At 52.0% G+C, this 25086-nt stretch overlaps 2 protein-coding genes across 2 annotated transcripts; both read left to right on the forward strand.

The window, feature by feature from the left end:
• The first annotated feature begins 660 nt into the window (after positions 1–660).
• On the forward strand, positions 661–16842 carry FAIM2 (Fas apoptotic inhibitory molecule 2). The gene is made up of 12 exons (XM_005443280.3): positions 661–1037; positions 2650–2830; positions 6261–6364; positions 6523–6587; positions 7369–7422; positions 9726–9776; positions 10308–10347; positions 10753–10790; positions 11810–11897; positions 12461–12556; positions 14417–14470; positions 16223–16842. The coding sequence occupies exons 1-12, from the start codon at positions 1023–1025 to the stop codon at positions 16370–16372; spliced, it is 936 nt and encodes a 311-aa protein (XP_005443337.1). The 5' UTR covers positions 661–1022; the 3' UTR covers positions 16373–16842.
• A 4240-nt stretch (positions 16843–21082) lies between these two features.
• On the forward strand, positions 21083–24829 carry BCDIN3D (BCDIN3 domain containing RNA methyltransferase). Its single transcript, XM_055696463.1, has 2 exons — positions 21083–21288; positions 23352–24829. The coding sequence occupies exons 1-2, from the start codon at positions 21097–21099 to the stop codon at positions 23964–23966; spliced, it is 807 nt and encodes a 268-aa protein (XP_055552438.1). The 5' UTR covers positions 21083–21096; the 3' UTR covers positions 23967–24829.
• Positions 24830–25086: the final 257 nt, after the last annotated feature.

The following is a 25086-nucleotide window of genomic DNA, read 5'->3' on the forward strand; positions in this document are numbered from 1 at the left end:
ACAATCTTTTTTCCCCTTCTCCTGCTGCCTGTGGTGTAAAAGGAGATGTCTCCATCTGTCTGTGCCCTAGAGACTGTAATCCCCACCCCCCCCACTCCCAGACCCTGACATGGGCAAAAACCTCGTACACTTTGTGCCCCTTCCCCTGGGCATGCTCTGGGCTGGGAGCCGGACTCCCCAATTAGCCCGCTCCTTCATGGGCTTGAATTAATAATCTTGCTTCGGTGATGGGGGCTGTGTAGTGCTCGGGGTCTGCTCGCTGCCTGGGACACCTCCCAACCCTCCTCGTGCCCCCCCACCCCTGCTGGGGCTGCACTGGTCCAGAGAGGACAGTGTGTGGGGTGAATGAGCCTTTATCCCCTCCATCCCTGCTCCGTGCAAAGCCCGAAAGGGTCAGGAAGGAGCCAGGGCTGCGTGCAATTCCTCCCTCCTGCTCTCCCGTAACAGAGCTTGGCTCAGGCCTTGTCTCTGCCCCAGCAGAGCCCACAGCCCCCCGTGGCAGCCCTCCCTGCTGTGCCTGGCTGCAGCAGGGCCTGTGGGAGCTGACGCTCCCTGGTCCAGGCTTGGCTCCGACATGCAGCAGCAGAGAGATGCTGCAGCGAAGCATCCTTTGCCTCTCCCTTGCCTTTGCCATCCCAGCCCTGAGTTCAGCATCTCTGAGCTGGCTGCTTTGAACCCCTGGTGTGGGGCCCTGCTGCCGCCTACCCAGTGCTGTATCCAGGCATCGTCCCCATCGCTGTGGTGGCTGCTAGCCTCCGTTTTAGCTGTTTCTTTCCCAGCTTCCCCCTGTGCTGCAGGCTGGGAATGGTACGGTCCTCCCTCCAGCGCCCGTTGCTCCGTGGATGTTGCTAGAAGGTGAAGGCATCAGCGCAGGCTGGGGAGGCTGCAGCGGTTGCAGCCAGCCCTGACACATCCCAGGAGAAGGAGGCAGAAAGGACCTGGCCGGGAGGCTGGTGCTCAGCTGCAGCCTCTTCCCTCCTGCTGCTGCTCGCGGGGTCCAGCAGCATCATTAGTGAGGAGCCATGACCCAGGGGAAGGTAGGTGGGAGGCCGGTGCTGGGGTGATGAGTTGTCCTGCTTGCATAATTGTTGCATGTTTGGAGTGGGGAAGTGGGTTGAAGGGGAGGATTTAAGGAATAAAAGTCGCCGTGGAGGGGGGAGCTGGGTACCTGTGCACAGCACATTGGCCCCTGCGATGGGGCTGGTTTTGGCAGAGGAAGGGGATGGAGGGATGCGCTGTTATGGGGTTGGGGGCTGTTTTTTCTGGTGCTGGATGTGCAGCTGTTGGACCTGTGGCCATTTCCTCCACCCATCCTGGATGTCAGGGAGCTTGATGGGGTGTTTGTGCTTTCCCATCCGTGCTCCCAGCAGTCAGCACTTGTCACCTGCCCTGAGCACCTCCTTCCTGGTCCAGGGAGCTCTGGAGTCTGGGGGTTCTGCAATGCTCTGAGGCAAGGGAGAGGGGGGTTTATGCATCCTTTGCCAGCACAGTGCACCATTGCCATGGCAACGATGATGGAGGCTGCCTGGATGCAGGCAGCACCATCCCTCTTGTATCTCCTTGGTTATCTCTGGGGGTCTTGCATGATATCAGCCACCCTGTGCCCAAGGGCTATGTAAGGAAGGACGGGGTGAGGACAGTCCCTATGGCTGGCAGGGGAGGTGACACAGTTATCTTGATGCAGCTCGTGGTGCACATCCCGTGCTGGTACCCTGGCTTTATTTCCAAGGGCCTGTTACACCTTAAATTTAAGACATACTTACAGGGACCATGCTGTCTGTTGCAGTGCTAATTAGTCTGTTACATTCATTTTGGACTTCTTGTGGCTCCAGTCCCACGTCACTGTGATCCATGGGATGCTGTCCCTGACACTGAGCTGGCACGTTTTGGCAGCAAGGGCAGGGTGTCAGGCTCATAGCTTATCCCAGGATGACAAAGATCTAGAAGGTGAAGTGGATCAAGTTCCCAAGGAGAAGCAAGTTCTCGGGTGGCCCGAGGCTGGCTCTTCGGTGGGATTTCATAGTCTGAAGTCCTGGGATCCCAAGTCCTTTACGTGCACCTTCAGATTCTGGAAAGGAACAAGGCTGAGCCTCTAGATGGGCAGACAGGAACAAGCTGGAAGAAAATGTTGAAGGGCCAAACTAGAGCACTTCCTGGGGGCTAGGAGAAACTCCCCCAAATGTGGGTGTAAGTGGAAATGAAGGTGTTCATGATTTTCTGCCCAGTAAGTGAAAACTTTATTTTTTTAAAGGGGAAATTTAGAAAGAAGTAGGCTGAAAAGCAGAGAATTGGATTCTTTCCAGTGTTGTATATGTGCCTGAGACACCGTGGAGGACCCTGGACGAGGCTGTGTCTCCCCTCAGACATGGCTGCCTGTAACTTTTCATCCCCTTTAACGTGTCAGGTGTTCTCCCATCTCTTCCCTCAACTGCATCAGAGGATGCTCCTTCCTGGGAGTGCAGGGATGAGTCCATTGCCAGCCCGCAGGAGTTGCTGGGTGTCTGTTCAGTTCCCGATCCCTTCCTCCAACAGATGCACCCCCAGGCCCCTGTCTGTGTCCCCCTGAGTTCCCATTGCAGGGCAGTTTCTGTGCTGTTTTTACAGTCTAATTGCTCTCTTACACCCCCACCCCACCCCCTTTCTGTGCAGCTCTCTGTGAACAACAAGCCCCCCAACTCTGAGGGGCAGGGGGAGAAGAAGGACAATGCCACAGCTCCACCAGCTCCTCCGACCTATGAGGAGGCAACAGCAGGAGAAGGGATGAAGTCTGGTGTTTATCCTCCTCCCCCATCGGTCCCACTCCACCCCAGCTGGGCTTACGTTGACCCCAGTAAGTTCTTCCATGGTGGTACCCAGGGTGAGCCCCTTGCTGAGGGGGTAGAGGGGTGCAGAGATTCACCCTATGGGCTTGTAGAGGAGGGGGGAGCCAGGGAGGTGGTGCCCAGTTTGGTCTGTGATAGACCTCATCCCAGAGCTGTGGCTCTGGGCCACATAGGTGCCTCCCCTATAGGGACAGCCTGGGGGAGCTGGGGTCGTGAAGGCTGGAGAAGAGAAAGCTCCAGGGAGACCTTACAGCACCTGCCAGTGCCTGAAGGGGCTGGCAAGAAAGCTGGGGAGGGGCTTCTTACAGGGGTAGGGGGTGACAGGGCAAGGGGGGTGGCTTTAAACTGCAAGAGGGGAGATGTAGAGCAGCTGTTGGGAAGAAATTCTTTACTGTGGGGGCGGCGAGGCGCTGGCACTGGGGAGCTGTGGGTGCCCCAGCCCTGGAAGGGTCCAAGGCCAGGTTGGACGGGGCTGGGAGCACCCTGGGCTGGTGGGGGGGGGTCCCCCTGGCAGGGGGTTGGAACTGGGTGGTCTTTAAGGTCCCTTCCAACCCACACCCTTCCATGACTCTGTGAGTCTATATCTGTGAGGGAAAGCCATTCCACCCAAACACTAGATCCCACTGCCTTCCAGAGGGGGAACTAAACTGCAATGCTCTGTCCCTGCTCCCCTTCCCAGTACCAGGATGGGAAAAATCCCCTCTCCCAGCTTGCTGCGCTGGGCAATGCCACCTCGCAGGGCTGGGGAGAGCCCTGGTGCGGCGCTCACGGCTCTGCAGGCAGCACCCCCCTTCCAGCTCCTGCTCAGCCCCGGCTTTCAAAGAAGCCGCTGAACTGGCAAAATCATGTCGCAGCATCAGTGATCTCCGGCTGCTGCAAGCTGGTGTTCTGAGCCGCTGGAGGCTGGAACACGGCTGGGCTCGAGGGCTGAATGTTCCAGCGTTGCTCTGTGTGCTGGCTCCTCGGCCAACAAACAGCGTTTCTTCCCCGGGTGCCGCATACAGCATCCGCTTGGTCGTGGCGAGCAGACAAAGGCTCGACTGTGCCCGGTGCAGGGGAATAGCTGCGATGGATGCAGCGGCCAGCAAGCAAGTCTGCTGGGGTGGCCAACTGCTCAGTCAGCACGGCTCGAACAGGAGGGAGTGCTGGAGGGACTGGATTTAATGACTCCTGAGTCCTCGCTCCTGCTCAGTCCCTCTGCTGCGCTTTGCCTGTATCATCCAGCGGGGATGGTCGCAGCTGCAGGATGAAGATGTTTAGGGAAGGGGAAAGAGCCAGCTAAACCCCTCTGAGCCATGTGTGCCTGTGCACTCCCATGGTCCCACAGACTTTTTCCATTCTTGTTTGCCTTCAGGGGCCAGAAACAGAGGGGATAAATAACCTCCCAGCTTGCTACAACGACCATCTGGGCCTTTCTACTGTCATGATGAATTAGGATGGGTAAAGCCCACATGGGTTAGGAAGCCGGTGTTTTGGGTATCCTGGAGGACTTGTTTAGGTGATGTGTCATCTCTTGTCCCCTCCCTGACAAGCCTGGCAGGGCTTCCTCTCTGCAGCTGTGCCTGCGCCCTGATCCTCTCTGCTGTTTTCCTCTGGTTTTGTGTCCTTCTCCCCTTCCCCCGCCCTCAGCCATGCTGCAAGCTGTGGCTCCTATGCCAGGGTCTGGGGGGGAGGGGGCACATGCCATGGGGCTGTGTCTAGCAGCTTCTATGAGCCTGGAAGTAGCTGGAGAAAAGCAGCACGTGCTTTAGGTTGCTTTCTTTAATAACGAACTTGGGACACACTGTCTTGCCTCAGACGTGGCCATGGGTGGGAGATGCTGGGTGCTGGCGACACTGGTCAGGAGGAGGAAACCTCCTTCCTCTGAGGCATTTAAGTGCAAAGTTAGATGCCCTGATTGCTTTGACGCAGGAGGCATTGAAGTGTCCTGGGGATATGGGCCTCGGGGGCTCCCCGCCAGGTGGGGGTGATGACAGATCTCACAGAAATGCAGAGACAACCCGCTGTAGGAATTTCATCTCCACTGGAGCATAGAGGAAGGCACAAGAGATTTGTTGGGCACAAGAAGAGCACAAGGGATTTATTTCCTGCTAAGGGTCATCTTTAGGATGAGGCTTCTGCAGTCACAGCAAACAACCTTTGACCGGTAAACCTGGCAAAATCCAGGACCTTGAACTTGGCTTTCCTGGTGCCTGCAGTTGGTCCTCTGAGTTTGAGAGGGTCTTTCCTCCATCAGCCTGAAGGATCTGAGTATCACTGAGCTAAAAAGCTTGGAGAAGGAGGGGAGGCACCTCTCAAACGGGCAGGGACGTGAATGTATAGCTGGTGTAATTGCACAAGCCTTCATTCTATAGGAAACTCCGGCAGGGAAACTGTTAGTAACAGGGAAGGGGTATCTGCAAGAGAAGCAAATAGCGTAGGGGAATGATGGGCTGAGACAGCTGAGGTTTCAGTATTTGTTGTATTTTTTCTTGAGCATGAGGTTCCAGGAGATGGAGCAGGCTGAATCTTGTGTCTAATTTGTGCAGCTAATTTTAGGGAGAACCTGCTGCTTTGGATTTCTCCTTGCAGCCTGCTGCCCTGCGTATCCTCACGGCTACCTTCATCCCTGGCTGAACGGCACAGCCCCCTCCCCAGCAGGCAGAGGTTTTCCTGACATTTCCCCCCCCCGCAAGGCTGCAGAGCAAACCGATGCTTTATGGTCCAGCTCGCCCCTCTGCAGGGAAATTCCAGCAGCAGCCGCCTGTACTACAGAGCCTCCAGCAAAGCAGAGCTGGGTTGTGTGTTGCGATTATTTGGGGGTGGGGGGTGGGTACCCTCAGCAGCAGCAGCAGCATTGGGGTTCTTTGGGGTTGTCTTCCCCCTCGTTTAGATTTGCTGCAAACTGTTGACTCCCCGCATGGAAATCAGATTCGGGGTGTTACAGAAAAGCTGGCTGCAAGGAGCTTCTCAAGGAGGACAGGGCACACGGTTGACATCAGATGTGATGCAGACACAGCCTCAGCTCAGGCAATCACAGAGCAGCCAGGGAATCCTCCCGCACCCGAGCTCCTGATGGGAATGACTGAGGCGCTGAGTCACTGCTCCTCGGGAGGGGTGGGATGCTTTAATATTCAGTGAAAGGTGAGCAAGGATATGATACGAGCCCTCTAATTGCCATTAAAGGTACAGTGGCACCGTGGACAGGAATAAACCCTGGTGTCCTTGCTGTGCTGGAGTTTGCAGAAGTGGTTTCCCCCTCTGTTCCTGGAGATGGTCCTAATAAGATGCAGCAGTGGGAAGGCAGCAAAGTGCATGCCAGCAAGCTTCTGTTTTGCAGTGCAACAATAAAACCTTGAAACCTGGGCATCCTGAGCTGCAGTCAGTGCTGGGGTCAGGTTATTGCAGCTGGGGAGGGAACTGGGTGACAGGAGCTGATCTGTCTGGCTTCTGCTTCAGGCACGAGCCCAAGCTATGGCGGTGGCGGGTACCCAGGGGACACAGAGATGCTCACGACCTTCAGCTGGGATGACAGGAATGTGCGCAGAGTGTTCATCAGGAAGGTAAGGGGCAAGAGTCTCCAGGCTCAGCTTTCCCCTGTGAAGGCAGGGGACAGCCCTGAGCTCTTGGAGGGACCTGGCTGGGATGGCTTTGCTCCCTCCCCAGGCTGGGGGGGAAGCAGAGAGCCTGCGGGTTGCCCATGGGCTGCCTCTCCTTGCAGGTTTATGCCATCCTGATGGTCCAGCTCTTGGTCACTGTTGTTATTGTGGCCTTCTTCACCTTCTGGTAGGTCTCTTGTGTAGCAGTAATGCTTGCTTTGTCCTATATATGACCTGCTCCCGAATTACCTGTTACTTGGGGGTGTTGTCTGCTATGTAGGTACTTGATTTTTTTTTTTTTTCCCCACCCATGTGCTCCAATAGAAAAACAAACCTGAAGGAGCCCTGAGAGGTCCTCCAGTACCTGATCTGCCTTTCCTGTGTCTCTTCTGGACAGTGCATCGTCCCTTCTGGTGCCATCCCCAGCCAGGAGGCCTGGGCTGCTTGCCCCTGAGCATTGACTGCTCCATTTTTCCTTCGGGAGTTATCACGGCCAGCAGATCCCAGCCTACCTCGGCTTCAGGGGCTGGGTTACCTTGCAGAAGCAGATACCCCACACTCGAGTGGTGGCTCTGTGGTTTAGATGACTGAGCATTTGGGGCACGTGGGGCTCATTTGTTGCCTCCAAAATAAATAATGAATCACTGTCAGCCTGAGGATTTTTGGTTCCTTAGTCACTTCTCAGAGAAAGCAGTGACCGTTCCCCAGGCAAGCCTGGCTGTGTAATGGATAACAGCAGGGCTGTCTTTCTGACTTGACAGGTTGAATTTCTTTCCAGCTGGTCACTTTGCCAGGTAGTTTCAGCTGTGGTTTTTCTGTTGGGTTTTTGGTTTTGTTTTGTTGTTTGTTCTTTCACATACCCTGTGCCACATCACCCTGTGTGTGTTCCCAGGTTTAATTTAGCAGCAGCCTGTGAAGTGATTAGCTTTTTTATGCTTTCTGCTCAGCATTTGTTTCCTGTCTTGCAGTGAGCCGGTCAAGGGGTACATTCAGACGCACTCTGCCTGGTATTGGGCTTCCTAGTGAGTATCTCTTTCTTCTCCTATGGCCATGTATGCTCCAAACGGCTCTGGATGCGGCTGCAGTGACGTGGAGACACCTTCCAAACACTTCTGCATCTTGCATGTGAAGAATTGCTCCAATATGTGTGCAGGGGAAGCCGGGAAAATTCATGGATAACTCTGATAGAAAGATAAAAAAACTAAATGAGTATAAGACATGGGAGATGCTGGGTATCTCCAAATACTCCCCAAAAAAGGGCCCTACAAACCGGGGTCAAAGTAAGTACATGAGTATTGCTTGCAGAGCAAACCAGGTGAAACTGGGGGGCTTCCAGTGCAGGAACACAGAGGTGAGACCTGAAAGGGTGCCTAGGGTACCTTAGAGCCTTAATTTTGGGCTTGTCCCCTTCAAAGCAAGGGGGTTGCTTGGGTTTACATCTCATGCCTTGATATGCAATGGATGTGAAGAAGGGTGCAGGGAGTGGGGGTACGACGGGGGGTATTAGGATGCTTCTGGCTGTGTCTGAGTGGGGCTGTCATGCCTGGGTCTGCATCGCAGAGCTGCTCTCGGTGCCCAGAATCTGGATGCCGTTCATTAGCCAAGCCTGGTCCAAAAGGTCAGCTGGGAGGTAGCGTGGGCTGCGCTTCAGTGCGTTGGTATATTTGCAGTTGTGCTGGTTTCCTGGATGCCTGTTGTGTTAGTGCTGCTAATTAAGCAGGCAGAGTGTGCGATGTAATTGTCTGTGAACAAGGCTCTGTGAACTCGGCTTTAATTAGTTCACACCCAAACCATGAAATATGTCCAGGTCCGGAGATGAGACACCAGCTTATATAACTTAGAAAAAAAAAAAGACCCAAAATAGCAGCAATGGAAGGGAACTGGCATTGGTGTGCCCCTTTGACCTCAAGGGAAGATAACGTGCTCCTCCTTGGCCGGTTGGTGGACTGGAGAAGCAGCGCTGCTTTGTAGGGAGATGAGACCAAGCTCTGCTCAGGTCTATGCTCTGACTTTTGGGTTCGTCTCTTGCAGCTCGCTGGTCGGTTAGTATTGATTTCTTACTACCTCCCAGTAGGAGCAAACAAGTCTTGGCCTGGCTGGGGGCAGGGTCTGTACTTGAGGGACTTAAGTTTCGCCTCCCAGCCAGCCAACCCTTCCCTCCATCCCAGTGTCCCCAGTTGCTTGCCCTGGTCTGGGTCTGGATCTCCTTCATACGCAGAGACCCCAACTTTAGATACACTGCTGTAAAATAAAAGGGGGTGCCGTAGGGTGTTTTCCTGCTGCTGGGGTGATGGCTCAGAGGGAATAAAACAAGAGCAGGTGTGCAACAAGGGATGCAAAGGAGATGGAACAACTGCAGCGGCGCTCTCCGCTCCCTGTGTGCTTTTTTTCCATCTATTCAGCCGTGTCCACTCCAGCGTTCCTGGTTTCCCTGTGGGAGAGCAATGCTCAGCTTTATCTCTGGTGCATTTATCATGGCCCGTGGGTTTTGCCGTCACGTTCATTTATTAGACCCAAGGTGACTGGCTATCGTGCAGCCATCGGCATGCTTGGAAGCTGTTTTCCCCCCTGCCCCCCCCCCAGGCTCTGGGTGAAGCGGGTAAGCAGGTTCCCACTGTGCCACAACCCATCCAGCATGTGGAAAAACACCTGGGCTGCGTGACGGCTGGAGAGAGGGAGACCATCCCTCAGCTGTTGGATTCTTTGTTTTGCTTTGCTGAAGGGTCAAGTCATGTCAGATAAATAACTCTTGTGACCTGGGGATGGCTTGTGCAACAGCATATTAGGCTTGGGTCTGCAAGCTTCACCCAGCTTAGGGGATCCTTCTGCTCCTGAGCTCTTCCTCAAGCGCTTGTGCGGTAACATGGGACCAGTTCCCTTCTCCGACACAGACCTTCCACCTGGCCTTAGGCAAGTCCCACTACCAGCCCTGTGAACCTTGCTTTAAGTGTTGCTGAAATCCCAGCAGGATGCCCTGATCCCACCAAGCCAGGGGCAAAGTCTGGCCACCTCTGCATGAGCAATTCCTGCACGATGAGGTGCCAACAGCAAAGACATTTGGGTGCTCTGTCTGTCCTGGACCCTTGCTGTGCTCTAACCCCATCCTTCAGGTTTCTTGGGGACTGGCATATGCAAAGTGGGCAGAAAACTACTTCGGTGAGAGGTAGGCACTGCGTTGCTTCCCAGCCAGCCTCAACTTCTGGCACGGTGCTGGCATTTTAAACAGCGCAGCAGAGCACTGAAACTTGTCAGCTGGAGACTCTCCTGCATCAACACACCGTGCTTGTGTTTTCTTCCCTAAACTGCTCTTTTTCTCTTCTTGCAGTGCTGTTTTCTTTGTGACCTACTTGATTCTTGCCTGTTGCTCTGGACCCAGGTAAAATATTTTCTTTTTGGATTTGTAACAGCCCTGCAAACTGTTTTCCTCTTTTTCACACATGACCAGCAACGTTCTGGAGATGGGACAGGGTCGTGCTGACACAGTGATGTAGGGACTGCGGTGGCAGCTGTATTTTCAGGCCTGATGCAGTTGCGGGTTGCTGCAATGCAGCATTAAAAGCTGGAGTCAAAGTGCAACTGGAGAGAAGCTATGTGGTAGCAAAAATTGCACGGCCCCAAGTTTTCATTATTAAATACTGCAGAGGCTGCTCGGGTTCGCTGTCAGCGGAGCAGGGCACTGCTGGCTGCTCTGCTGGAATGCTGTGGGGATATTCACCCTCCTGGTCTAGGAGCACTCTAGATGTGCTCTCATTCCCAACAGAATGACTGTCCCCTTGCACCACCCCTGCCATTTGCTGCATAGGCCATTAATTAATGGCGCATCTTATGCAACCTGTTGTGCAGTGCTGCTGCCTGCCTCTGCCCTTTGCAGCATGGGGCTGACCAGCCCTTGTTTCTTTACTTGCAGGAGGTATTTCCCATGGAATCTGATCCTGCTGAGCATCTTTGTAAGTAGCACATCTGGACAGTGTCTGCCTTACCCCTGCAGCCAGCATGGGGTTTGCAACGGCTCCAAGCAGGAGACGTGTCTGGTCTGGGTTCACACAGAAAGCAAGAATTTCATCCTCTAATTGCTCTGCACTTGGACCGAGGAGCTGTAATTGAACTAGAATGTGATAAGCAGGAAAGAAGGGAGCCTCTGTTTAAAAACAATTAGGGAAAAAAAAAAAAGCCTGCAGAGGCTGGTCAGTGGTGGGAGCTGGGGGATTAGAAACTATGCAAAAATTGTTTCTCTTGAGCATCTGTTTAAGAGGTTTCACTGCCCTTATCACTGTAATTGAAATGTTTTATTGTCTGCGTATCTCTCCCTGGGACATGAATGCAGAAATAATGTGGGTTTCTTTCCCTCCCAGACACTCTCCATGGCTTATCTCACTGGGATGCTCTCCAGGTAGGCTGAGCATATGGTCTCTGGGTGTCTTCTGCTCCCATGTCCTTTTTCTTCCTGCAAAAATCTTCCCTGCTTCTCCTATAGGAAAGCACTAGGGAGCCAGGGACAAGGCAGTCGCCATACCCTGTGGTCTCGCCTTTTCCACTAAGCAGCACTTCAGCAGATGGGGCTGGAGTGACACAAGGATTTTTTTCCAGTAGTTTCAGCTTTTTTGTAGTCCATAGATTGCTCCCTTTTGCTTGGTGTTTTTTTTTTTACTGTTACAATCTGCTCACAAGATCAGCCCTGGTTCACGTGGGTCCCTGGTGATGAGGCAGATGAGCCAGTGGGTGTTGATGGATGCGTGCTGGAGACAAAGAAAGTAGCGGTTTCAGCAACTCGGGGAAAATACCAGTGATATCACTTTCAAATCAAACTGAAGAGTGGGGACTGGCTTTTCTTAGGGCTGAGCCTGGTGATGCAATCAAAACCAGCAGTCAGACACACAAAAAAATCATAATCTAAGCCTGCAGTCTCTCTGCCTGTTCACATCCCTCCTTCCCTGCCATTTTCCAAGACCCAGACCCCTGCTACAAGCACATCAGTAGCATAACAGTGGCTGCAGCTTTCTGATTTCTCATTGTGCTGCAATGACATTTATAAGCCTATTTTTATTACTTCCCAGTTTGAATCCTCCTCCTCCTCCATCTGTCCATGGGCAGATAGATTTTTATAGTAAGTCCCCATCTTTGCCTCTTGGGAGGAACTCATGAGCAGCTTAGAAATGCCCTCCTGCCTACCCTCTTCTATTTAAAGCAGGAGGAAAACCCATCTAGTTTGTAGCTTTTTTTCCTTTTAGTGTTTTCCACCTTTCCCTTTTTACATTAAGGGAGGGGGGACGGGACACGACATGACACACACTGATAATTGGACTCTTGCTTTCCTTGTACACCTCTGCTAAGCTTCTGCCCATCTTAATCCCTCCTTCTACTTTTCCCTGTGGAAAACACTGAAAAGTGCTTTTGCTGTTAATTTTGCAGTTACTACAATACCAAGTCAGTCCTCCTGTGCCTGGGGATCACAGCCCTGGTGTGTCTGTCTGTCACCATCTTCAGCTTCCAGAGCAAGGTGAGCCTGTGCTGATCAGTCCCTCCGGGAGAAGCACCTCCTGGGAACAGGGTCAGGCTGTGCTGGGGATGGGGTGTGAAGAAGGGGCAGGTCTGTAGGGCTCTGCCCACAGGAGCAATTTGAGGAGTGTTGGGATGTGAAGCCAAGGTTATGGGAAGATTAGGACAGATGCTGGGGTGAGGGATCCGTCAGGGGTATAGATGGGGTTGGAAGTTGCTAATGTGGGGGGGGTAACCTGGTTTTTTTTTTTTTTTGGAGGATTAAGCTGTGGGGTACAGAAGGGCACTGCACAAACGTGTATGATGGGCTTTTGGATTTCAGGCATGCAATGGGTGCTGAGGTTTTGCCCATGGCAACAAAGGGGATGTGGCAAGCGTTTGGCTCTGTGCTGTATAGATGTGTCTATAGGACCTGGGATGCAGATGAAGTGACTGCCATGTGACAGCAAGATGGGGGTACAGCTGGGGAGTCCCTTCCCGTGGACACCAGGAGGCTTGGCTCTCCTCACTGCCTCTTGTTTCGGCACCTGTGCACATGTAACATGATGGTTTTTACCTCCGCAGTTTGACTTCACCTCCTACCAGGGCGTCCTCTTCGTGATGCTCATGGTGCTCTTCTTTGGTGGCATCATCCTGGCTGTGATACTGCCCTACCAATACGTGAGTACCGACCTGCTGGACCTCCTTCCTCACCCAGTGCCACCAGTCCTGGTGCAAGGCTGGGAGCTGATCAGCCTGATGTGAGCAAACTCCAGGGCTGGGCTCGAGAGGTCCCAGCCTGCTCTCTGAAAATGAGTAGAAACACCAACAGAAAGAAAAGGTGAGACCAGGTGGCTGTTGCCTGGTGGCTGAACAACCAGATATCAGGTTGTAGGACAGTGCTGGCCTGGGGCTTGAGGAAGTTTGCTTCTGTTCCCAGACCTGCGTAATGACTCCATGCCAGGTCACGTCATCCGTTTGTGCCTCAGCTTCCACTCCAGTAAAACCAGGGTGGTGAGCACGTTCAAGTGGGCTCCTGCCCCAAATTCAGGGCTTCTGCCCCAAATTCAGGGCAGGACTTTTGAACTCTGGATATGTGCAGTGGGATGCCTGTGTGGCCAGACCTGGCCGTATCGACACTAACACCAGGCACCGTCCTGGAGTGTTTACATCTTAAGGCTCAAATTTCTCATAAATAAGCACCTCTGGAGGGTGATTCAGACCACAGGGACAAGTCCTGATGACAAGTGGCCACCTTATCGCTCCTCCAGCTGCTGCCAGCCCCTCTTGCATGGTTCCGTACCCTTCCTCTGGTCTCACTGGTCACAGCTGCTGCTGGCTCTGCCCAGCCGAACTCTTGGAGCAGCCTGTGACCACACCTGATAGAGGGTTTGGTGTGGCAGTACGGAGTGTCTGGTCTCCATCCAAGAGTGTTTCATTAGGCGACTCATCATTCAGGCAAGAGCCTGACAGACCCTGGAAGATGCTGATGAAAGAGGGAAGGTGTGTGGGGCTGTGCAGCCACCATTAATCACCCTGAACTCTTGCTTGTGCTGAAGACCGAGACACCCAGCTTTGGTCACAGCAGCCTTTAAGTGGCCTCCAGGCTCTTCCCATCTCAGCTGGCTTCTCTGGGGACCTCAGCCCTACAGACCTGCAGGAGACACTCCCGCTAGCCCTGGGGTTGGTCTGATGATGGACAAATACACAGGCTGGTGTTTCCAAAACGGGAGCTTGGATTTTGGTTGCCTTGACTTGAGATCCACCTCTCCCCTATGCAGACGTGAGGGTAAAGCAGCTTGCAGTGCCAAGCCACTGACACTAAACTGTTGAGACAACTACTCTTTATCTTGCAGCTTGTCAAGATAAGCATAGCTCGAGGCACCCTTCTAATGAGCTTGTCTATCTGGGGAGGCAGGCTGTGATTTCTGGGTTCAGTCAGCTGTCCACGTGGGCACCTTCTCCTGGAATACAGGCAACTTCTCCATTGCCGCAGTGTGCTGCTGTGCCACGGCAAGCAGGGCTTGAGGTTTGGTCCTAATTCCAGTGAATTTCCTGCTGCGACTCCAGCAGATGAACACATTAAGTGATGCTTGTTAATTAAAGCTGGCTCTGGCTCTTGGAAGCATTTGGTGTTTCTTCCAGTGGGATCAGCCTTGTCTGGGTAAATAAACACCTGCTAGGGCTGCTGCAAAATGTGTTTCCATCTGGATAGTGCCAAGACTTTTCCACAGAGACAGCAGCTGTGGTGGAGTAGGCTATTTGGAAGCCCAAGTACCTGTTCTGGATGCTTGTGAACCAACTGGACATAAACGCCACAGTAAGAAGGGAAACTGAGGCACAGGGACCTGTTCCTTGCTGTGAAAAGGTCCGCAATAGAAACTGTTGGAGGTGGAAGTGGTGCAAGTCCATCCTGGGCTGTTAGAGCACTTTCCCTAACTTGTGTCCTATCTTCCACATGAGAGCTAAGCCCTCTTCTGTGTCAAATCCCAATTAACCAGTTTTCTCCCAGGCACTGACTGGTGGATTTGTTTCCTTTAGGTCCCTTGGCTCCACGCGATCTATGCTCTGCTTGGTGCCATTATCTTTACTATGGTAAGTGGGTGCTGGTCATGGGGCCTGGGAGTGTGCTGGCAGGAAAAATAAGCAAGGAGCAAATGCTTTTAGTCTTGAAGGTGCCTGGGGAAGGGAGGAGTGTGAGGTGCAGGATTGCAGAGAGCTCTACATCCTCCAGTGGCTCATGAATAGCAATTATTGCAGTGACCTCAGCCTTGTCCCAAGAAGGTGTTGGTGTACGTGACGGTGCTGGTGCAGAGCATGGTGTGATTAGCAAACCTGTGCTGTATGTGCAATACTAGGTGTGAACAGCAGAAAGCATTGTAGGCAAAGGGCAAAAAGGCATCTCTGGAGTGGGAAAAGCTTCAACACAGCAGCAGGAGCTGGGCTGCAGGGCTCAGCAGGAGCCTGGGGATGCACTGCGGCTGCAGAAGTGAGCAAAGTTGGGTTGGGGTCAGCTGAGTCGAAGTGAGCCAAGGGTTGGGTGTGAGTCTGACTAACAGCAACAGAGGTACAGGAAGACCCAGGCCGTGGTTTGGGATTAAGGGGCATTAGGAAGGTTCATTGCAGGTAGGCGAAGCCTTGAGACTGTGCAGCTCCTTCGAGGGGAGCTGAAAAGTCTTGATTCCTTCCTGCGACGGCTCCCCGGCAGTCTCTCCTGCAAGCCTCTTCCCGGAGCACGTCCCGGCAGCGATGTGCTTGCCGTTCAGCTGTGGGAGTTGTCTGGGAAGATGTTTGGCATTACCTTGAGGTGGGGGTCAGGAGGAGGGCTGCCTTGGGGTTCAAGGCGGTGCCCATTGGGCATGTTGTGAATAAGAACAGTTGAGCAATTTCATTTATTAGCTATAAAAGTCATTTCAAGTGAGCTCGGGTATTTCTTCTGTGATTCATGATTAAAGACTGTTCTGTGAAATACAAGTAGGCTAAACATCTTATAATTACCCCATAAACTTCAGTCAGAACCTCAGCTCAGGCTGGTAGCGTCTGGGGAGTTCAGCAGTTATTTATGACTGGGGAGGGCAGAGCTGCCAGCTGACCCCAGGCGATGGCGAAGATGCCCTGGCAGCCCTGAAGAGCTCCGTGCCAAGGTGTCTGTTGCAGGCTGGGTTAACAGGGAGAGTAAAGGTGAGGTGGGAGAAGATACTGGGCTTGAAGTCATGCAACAAGGTGCAGGTTTTCTTGCAGCTGGGCCGCCAGCCTGCCTTGCAGCCTGTGTTTGTTACCACTGTAAGGGTTCACTGGTAAAATCTGCCCTGCACACAGTTGTGTCTGCTTCAGAAAGGCGTAAGCTCCCCTCTGGGTCTGGCTACCTCCACTGGCAGCTCTGCAGACCTTGGTGCTGCCCAGGATCTGGGGTTTATTGCTCTTTGTTGTTCTGGTAGTGCTGCTGCTGCAATGTCATGTTGGGTCCAGGTCACCTTGTTACCTGGCAGGTGTTTCTGAGCAGGGGGAAGTCTTGGAATAATAAGTCGTAGGGACTGGCTGAGGAGGAACAGGGAGAACTGCTCCAGAGCTGATCCTGGGGCACATTTGGGATAGGTGGAGCATGAAGGAAGCAGGATTTGAGTAACAGGCTCAGGGTTTGACTATCAAGAATGAAATGAAGGAAGGGGAAACAACATGCATTGTTCTGAACGATTAAATTGCAGTTACAGCCCATAAAAAGTGGCTGCATTTTTGTTCTGGGCACAGTGAAGCAGTTGGGAGAACTCCTGCCATTAAAGCACTTCTTGCCTTGCTGTGCCAAATCTCCATGTGACTGTCATTGGGTTTCCTCATCTTTCCTCACAGTTCCTGGCACTTGATACCCAGATGCTGATGGGGAATCGTCGGTACTCATTGAACCCAGAGGAATACATCTTTGGAGCCCTCAATATTTATCTGGACATCATCTACATCTTCTCCTTTTTCCTCCAGTTCTTTGGCTCCAGCCAGGAATGAGTGCAGCAAGAGTATCTTCTCTTTGCTGGCAAGATGCAAATGTGTTTTTAAAAAAAAAAAGTTATAAGAAGAGGAAAAGAGGGTTACAAAAAACAAACACAAACCAACCCACCCTTTCTGGCCCACTAGCAGGCTCCATTCAATCAGCTGAGCAAAGCCCCTGGGTTCCTTATGCAGCTTGTATATATGCTGTTAGGCCTTTGTGACCCAGAAAGCAAAGCAGGGCTTAAGTGTTATGTCTCTTCTGCTCCCTCTGCTCCTACTAAGATCAAACCAGACCAGAGACTGGGAGGCATGAGACCAAGATCTTCTTTTCCCCAGAGGCTGTCAGAGTTGCCTGTCTGAGTCCTGCACATCATGGGATGTTGAAGTGCTGAGAACAGCTCTGCAAAGGGAAAATAACATTAAGGAGAGAGAGTAGGGAATTTTGCTAGGATCCTGGCAGGAAAACTAGCTAAACAAAGGAAAAAGGCTAGGGAAATCCTTGCATGCCCCCATTTCTCTCCTGCATTCATTTGGAGCCTTGTGGCCTCTGCAGAGATATATTCCTGATAGTGCCTGCTTTTAGAAATGCAGAGTGTGGGATCACGTAGTCTGGATGTCCCAGCAATCAGCAATCCTCCAGGCACAAGGGAACTTGTTGTTCAGGATGTGCAGCCTCTTTGAGGACATCCCGAACGCCCCTGCAGGAAGAATTTTTCTGTATCCTTTGCATCTGGCTGTGGGGCTGAGGATGTACTTGCTTTCCTTCCCAGAGTGGGATGGCAGGACCACTGGCTGTGGGCTCCCCTACCCACCCAAGGGGGATGTGTATGACAGTTCTCTCTGACATGTGGCTCTTCACCTGGGAGAGCTGTGATCCCATGTAAGGATTGTTGGCAGAGGCGATGAAAGAGGCTGTTTCAGAGCCCATGCAAAGCCAGACGCATCCTGATGTGGGAAATGGCTGGCTGAGATCCTGTGACCCATCATGAGATCTGATGTCTTCACAAAATTGTCTTGGTTGCTTGAGATTAAGAGTCCTAAGTGGTTACTACCCAGAGACTGAGGCCAGGGTGAATGCCTCTTGCTCAGAACGGGCACTGCTTTGTAGCAAACACCAATGTTGCCTCTTGTTCCGGCCATTTTCCAGTTTTGCTCTCCCAAACAGGGATGTCAGTGAGGGCACTGGATGCCTCTGAGTGCTCAGGTAACTTTCCATCTTCCCCTTGCTCACGTTCCCCTGTTTGAGGATTAGCTGGCTAATTTCTAACTGTAAAGCTCCAGGTGGAGATAAGAGGCCTTTTGCTCTTATTTAAAAAGTGATCCTTCCTGCTGATAGAAACCTGTATCTTCAATCTCTCTGGGAATGCCAGGGCAAGTGCGTCACTGAGCTGCCTCTAGCAATCCCTTCCTGTTAGAGAGAGGCTATGCCAAAATGCTCCATACTGCACATTCCTCCTCTGCTGCTGCCCTGGCTTTTACCCTTCACATGTTGTATCCTCCTGCCACACGTGTGCAATGCCCTGAGCTGGGCAGAGGAAAGTTACTGTGCAGAGAGTCAAAAAATGCTTCAGCCCCTCTGTGGCTGCACTGACCTTGTCCGTGATCATACAGCAGCACAAGTGATGCCTTCCACCTTGCTCACCTCCCCAACACCCCCCAAAATAATAAACGCCAAAGCCAAAATCTTTTTAGGGGTAAAGGTTACTACTAAGTGATGACAGCATTACGTTCATGACCCACTGATTTCTGCAGTGTGTTGCAGAGAAGAAACAAGAGCCTTAAATTGCTGAGCAGGCTGAATCAGGAGAGGGGACAGCAGGATAAGCACCCTAAAAGTTTATAAAACAGCAGTTTAAGGAGGGAATTTTCTGGCTCAGACCCATGCAGGCATTTCTGAAATATCTTAGCAGACTGGCTGTGTAGCTTTTTTTGCTCACAGCAAAAGGCCTTGCAGATATTTCTGCTTTTGAGGAGGGTGTATGGAGTTACATGATGAGTTCTGACTCTGAGATAGTCTTAAAACCCCTCCTCTGGAGGACAATCTAGACCAGAGCTCTGCAGCCCTCCTATCTGCACTGGGACTCCTCCAAACTGGCCCTGCATACCCTGGGACCTGGGGAGGAGAACACGGATCTGCAGCCCACTCTGGATCTCTTGCTCTCTTTTTTTTTTTTTTTTTTTTTTCTCTCTTCTGGTGTGGAGTAACTTTGCTGCTGCCTGAGCTTCTGCTACGTCCTGGCTTTCTGCTCCTGTGTGGAAAAAGCTTGCATGGCACCTGCTCCATCTCCAGGCCACTTGAGTGGGAATGGCTTGCTGCTCTCCCATGCCCCTCTGCCGGGCTCCCTTCTTGCATGTGTCCTGGTACCTCTTCTGTGCTGACCCCACAGCTTGCAGTCCATCCAAGCCAGACCTGCCGAAAGCACTTGCATTGAAGCAGTGAGTAATATCTACGTGCTTAGAGAGGTGTAAGTCCTCATGAGGCTGAGTAACACAGGATTAGGGATGGCATATAGCTATGGGCATGTTCCTCCCAGGTTCCCCGACCACCCATGCAGGGAAGGTGCAGGGCTGCTTCTCTTCCTCCATGTGGATGTCCTTTGTCTGAGGTCTGCATCATCCGGGCCCTGCTCTGTATCCCCATGCTCCCTTTGTCCAGCCATTCTTCTTGTTTCATTGTAAATAGGATTTTGTATTTTCTCTGAACATTGCTAATAAATTGTTGCAAAACTGTTATTGCTGTTGTGAGGTCTCCTTACTGCAGTACAGCTGAAGGAAGGTCTGGTTGCACAGCTGGTGCTTCATCCCTTTAAATGAGAAAACATAAACAAGACTGTGGCATGGCTCAAAGTTTTGATGGGGACCAGGCTGTCCCTCCTCTGGTTATGACTAAGGAACACATCCTACACAAAGGAATAAAATGCATGTGGCTCTGGCGTAGGCATCAAGTATTTGAGAACTGAGGACCAAAGGGCTCCTTGAGCGAGGATGCTGTTCTCCCTCAGACTTGGTTTAAGTGGCTACAGGATTAAAAAAGAAGCAAGCGGGGGTAAACAAGTGTTGTCAACAAGGCACCTGCTCAGAGGGCATTTTCTGTAGCTCTGGAGAGCAAACTGACGTACTAAGCTTTCTCTAGAGTAGTGAGAGAAAGAAATGCCTCCAGAGAGCAATTCACCTGACCTAAATGAGTGCCTGCACCAGGGGGTGAAAACTCCTCTCTCTCTCCATCAGCTCCAAAGGGCTGATTAGCCCAGGCTGTTGAAGCTCTCTGAGGACAGAAATCCCAGTGGCAGCATCTTCTTGCGACAGATTTGTGCTCTTTGGGAGTTGCTGTGCCCACAGCTGGGGGTGAGATTTGTTTCCTAAGGAGCCTGGCTAAACAGCAGGGTACGGCTGGTCTGCACTTTACTGCCCACCGATGCATTTTCTGCAGCAAGGAAAGTATTTTGCCCTGTGGTTTGCTGCTGTTTGTGGGACAGCAGTCGTGGAAAAATAACTGAAGCGGAGCATTTCTCTGCAAACAATAAGGTGGCCATGAGTATTTCTATGAGGCATCATTAGCTGGTCCTGTAATTACCACAAACAGGATAAAAGGCTGATGATTCAAATCTCAACAGTTGGCTCTTGAGGAATGGGGCAAAAATTGATTCGGCTTCAAGTGGGCCCATTCAGAGGTGGGATACAGGGATGTGGGACAAGGAGGGTGATGGGGAGATTCATCAGGGTGTGAAGGATGCTGGAAAGAGGTAGGGATATAACCATGGGACAGGAATTTGGGGGCTCTAAATGCAGCCGGGGAGAGGCAGAGGAGACCTCAGAACACCTGAATTCCACCATCTGGAAAGGGGGCAATTTTTATTTACTTTTGCACTGATTTCTGACTTCCTTCCCTTGCAGGCTTGGGGTATTTCAAGGAAAGATGGAGCCTGTATCCCGGCCAATCCCTGCTGCTGCCTCCACAGCAGGAGCAACATGCAAGAAGGGCCCAGGAGCTCTTCACCTGCATTTCTGAGCTCCTGGCGCCCTCTGCTCTTCATAATGTGATTAAAAAAAAAAAAAAAAAAAAGGCAGCGTGAAATAAAATGCAGGTTCCCTCTGTCAACTTGACCCTAAAACCTCCCCCGTGCCAACCCTTGTCCTCCTTTAACTTCTGCTGTAAAACCTCCTGCCAGCTGCCTGCCTATGGGGGCCTGGGCTATCCCATGTTTAAATGTAATTTAAGTAATGTTTATACAGTATTTATATATATATATATTTAAATAGCACTTGTATAAAAGTTTGTAAAGCTTTTATAAACAGGGAGAGCACTGGCTGAGTTGGGTTGCCCAGATTCTGGTGGGTTTTGACACTGCCATGGAGCAAAAGCAGAGATAAAATTTCTGGCTCTATTTGGGTAGTTTCTGGGGGCAGTGGCACCCCCAGGGCCCTTCCGCAGAGGTGCCCTGAAAGGGGGGGACCCCAAGATCGACCCCCAAGGCTTGTGCCCCCATGCTAGGCTGCAGCGTCGCCATGGCAATGCTGGGTCAAAGGTGGCAGGGCCTGGGTTGTTGGAGCTCTCCTGCTTCAGCCTGCCCTCGTGTGATGGGGCCCAGACAGGCTGTTTTTACACAAAATCTCTAAGCATTCATCTTTTCACTCGAATGGGCCCGGTGAGGCAATGCTCGCCCCCCGGAACCTTTCTTCCCCGGAACGTCTCTGCTCACGTCCGGTGTTCGCCCGGGGCGCGCGGGGATGAGGATAAAATGGCGGCGCCCATGAGCGAAGGATCTCCCGCCTCGGAGCCTGGCGCTGCTCCCTACGGCAACTTCCCGAATTACTCCCGCTTCCACCCGCCCGAGGGGCGAGTCCGCCTCCTGCCTGGCGGGCTCCTGCGGAGCCTGTTCCCCGCGGCGGCCCGCCCGGTGCTGGGGCTCGATGTGGGGTGCAACTCGGGGGTAAAAGGGCGCCTCGGCGGGAGCGGGAGGGGTAGGCCGCGGGGCGGCAGGCCTGGGGGTCCCTGCGGGAGGGGGAGCGCTGGGCTGGAGGTCTGGGCTGTGGGGAAGGCTGGAAAGGCTCGGGGGGAGACTGCTCTGGAGACTGGGGGCCTGCAGGAAAGATTGAGTGGACATGCTGGTCTGGAGGTTTGGGGCCTGTGGGAAGGCCTGAGGGGGAGGTGCTGATCGGGAGTTTGGGGGGGCTTTGGGAGAGACGGGAGGGAGGCACTGGTCTGCGGAATTGGGGGGTGGTGGGGCAAACTGGGGAGGCACTTGTCTTGGGTTTTGGGGGACAGTCCAGCATATGGAAAAGATTAGGGATGAGGCACTGGTGGTGGGGGCAGACTGAGAAGGTGGGGAGGGTGGGGATGAGGGCCTGGGAGAGGGGCAGTGGGGCAAACTGGGAAGACTGGAAAAGGCACTGACCCAAGGTGGTGAGACAGGTGGAGGAGACTGGGACAGGCAGGAGCTTAGGGTGTTGGGAGACAGATTGGAAAGATGGGGAGGCACTGGGGTGGGGTGTTGGGGGCACTGGGGCAGAGTGGGGAGGTTGGGGCATTGGAGGGAAGTCTGGGAGGGCTGAGGGAGGCACTCCCTTGGGATTTGGGAAAGAATGGGGCAGGACTGAGAAGACTGGGTGGGGGCAGTGGGGAAGGCTCTGGGGAGCAATGACCTGTGGGGTTGGGGAGGAATGGAACAGCCTAGAACAGCGGGGCAGGGGTAGCAGCCTGGGATGGGGTTGAGCCTGTGTAAAAGGCACAGTGGGAAAGCAGGACTTGTGTGCAGCATGAGACTGGTGGGGCTCAGGAGATTGTCAGTGGGTGCTGTGTGTCCTGAGCACCAGAGAGTTGGTATAGGACCCCTAAGAGCAAGGGAACTGGACAAACCTGAGGCAAGAAACTGTAATCGGTTGTGTATTGTGTAGTATCACATCATTTATCCATGAGACAGAACCTGAAACTAAAATCCTGGTCACGTGCTCCTGAGGATCTTGTGACAGAGCTGGTGAATCGTGTAGAATTGCTCATTTTGAAAGTTCATTCTCTTTACGTAGTTCAGCTTTTTTCTCATGACTTTTTCTTAGCGTGTAGCTTTGCTGTCTTGTAACTCAGAAGTATTTGTGCATCTTTGATGCAGTGTTTAATAATGTTTTAAGATATTTTTTTTTTCAGATGGAGACTTTTATCAGTGTATTAGGAACAATTACTCATTCAGAATGAGATTGCATTCTGGCAGGGGAAGAAAATAGTACTGCTGTTTCCATGGCTTCTCTTCCCCCAGCCCCCTGCCAGAAGGTTTGAAAGTCTGCCTAAGGCATTATCTAAAGGACGATTCTAGATCCTATTTCAGGTGAACTTGTGGAACAGGTCAGGTGAAAATGGTCTCGGTACGGTTCTTCTGCGCTGCAGAGGCTTTCGCCACTAGAGGACACCCTCTGCCCGCCTGTGTGGGCGGCGAGCTCGGCCGGTGTCATTCAGGAGCTCATTCCGTAAAATATTAATAAGTTTTCCACTTAGTGGCACACTCTGTGGAAGGAAATTCAAAGGAAAGCTCTCGTGTTAACTATTAAGCAGCAGTCTGGTGGTCAGGGAATGTCTTTTACTTTAGCAGTGGCAGAAGAAATTTTTACTCCAATTCAGGCAAGATATATAGCTCTTGGTGCCACGGGGGAACTCTGAGGCTTGCTTAGGGAAGTCAGTGAAGCCTTCGCCCCCACGTTGGATGGGGATATCCAGCAAGATTCCTGTACCAAAACTCATCTTTCTTGTAGTTTTTGGAGCAAAACCCCAAGTGTGGGCTGATACAGTTTTAGTTCCAGTATCTGGTTGACTTCAGTAGTCAGGAATACCGTGATGCTTTTTGCTACAGAAAGGAAGATCGTTGGTGCGCTTATTGTTCTGAACTTCGAGAGAAAGCTCTTGAGGTGGCACTTGTGCCTTGCTGCTGAGAGTTGGTTCCTGTGTGCTTGGTATGTGTTACTGAAGCAGCGTAGGCCCCATGAACCCCTGTTTTGCTTTCTGCAGGAGCTAAGTGTGGCTCTGTACAGGCATTTCCTCGGCCTTCAGGAGAGCAAAGGCAGCCTGGAGCGGCCTGCAGCTGGAACGGATCTGAACCTTCTGTGCTGTGACATTGATCCGGTGTTGATTGAGAGGGCTCGGCAGTGCAGCCCCTTTCCTGCCTCCATATCCTTTGCCAACCTGGACATCATGGACTCCAGTGCCAGGGAGCCATTCCTGAGCTCCTACCTGAGCCGTTTTGGCCGCTCCACCTTTGACATCGTGTTTTGCATGTCTGTGACCATGTGGATCCACCTGAATCATGGGGATAGCGGCCTGATGGAGTTCCTGTCGTTCCTCTCCTCTCTGTGCACGTACCTGCTGATTGAACCTCAGCCCTGGAAGTGCTACAGGGCAGCTGCACGCCGCCTGCGGAAGCTGGGCAGAAATGACTTTGATCACTTCCGATCTCTTGCTATCAACGGGGATATGGCGGAGAGGATAACCCAGATCTTAACGAAGGACTGCGCCATGGAGCTGGTGTGTTGCTTTGGGAGCACCAGCTGGGACAGAAGCCTCTTGCTTTTTAAATCAAATGGCTCAAATTGTGAGGGCAGGGGGCCTTCAGAACAGGAGCAGTAACTGATAAATGGTCTTTCACATTCATGAATTCGTAGGCAATGCGGTGCTTGCTGCTTACAGAGTCAGATCAAGGAATTCCTAAATCCCTGTTGGGGCCAGACATTGACCTCCAGGGGAGCTGGAGGCAAATATCTGTGTGATTTTTTTTTTTTAATGACTTTTTTCTTTGCATCTGCAAAATGCGGTGGCATTTTTAACCTACCTTGTGAGTTCTGAGATTGCTGTTCCTAGAAAGTGCTTTTGAAATCAAAGTTGCTACATGTGTGCATTGTATACGTACCAAGAACATTCCCTGGAAGAAGAAAGAACATGCCTTTTTTGTCCATGGAGCTTTTCAAGGAAAGGAGCTTTTCAAATTTCTGTGGACCCTTGCAGTGCACTGTTTGTTCTGCTGCTTGTCACGTCTTCTGTATAAAATACTCTTGGAAAACATATAACCTGGTTTACCAGCAATGAACAAGTGCATTGGATCGTTGGCAGAGGGTGTCTGGTCGACAGCTTGCCCAGAGCGGTGGTGGATACCCCATCCCTGGAAACATCCGAGTTCAGGTGGGACGGGGCTCTGAGCAACCTCATCCTAGGTGAGGCTGTCCTTGCGCAGGGCAGGGGGTTGGACTGGATGAGCTGTAAAGGTCCCTTTCCACCCAAACCAGTCTGTGGTCCGATGATACTGGTCGGGCTGTGATCAGTGCACCTTTGCCGATGAGGCTTGCCTGGAGTGTGCCTGGGAGGCTGAGAATGGTGTGATTTCTGTGGAGTGAGGGGTTTATATGGTAGGGCATGTACTTGTTTAAGTGTGTAACGGAGCGAGTGATTTTTGTAATAATATCCTTGAAATAAAAGTAACTTAATTTTATTGTAAATAGTGTTTGGTTTTTTTAATTTTTCTTTTTGTTTACATTGTTTTTAACACCTAAGCCATCCCAGCTAACTGAGTTTATAGTTTTGTCAGGCTTACAGACTCAAATGAGACTTTGGTAAGCTTGAAGTTGTGTTTGGCTAAGGTTAAAGTATTACAGCTTTCACAGGGTTGTGGTTTTGGTTAGGTTTTGCTTGTTTGGTTTTGGTGGGGTTTTTTTGTCAGTAAAATCTAAGAGGAAAGAAGATGAGCAAAATGCCA

This window comes from Falco cherrug, chromosome 19 (genome assembly GCF_023634085.1).
Source record: "Falco cherrug isolate bFalChe1 chromosome 19, bFalChe1.pri, whole genome shotgun sequence".
Lineage (NCBI taxonomy): Eukaryota > Metazoa > Chordata > Aves > Falconiformes > Falconidae > Falco > Falco cherrug.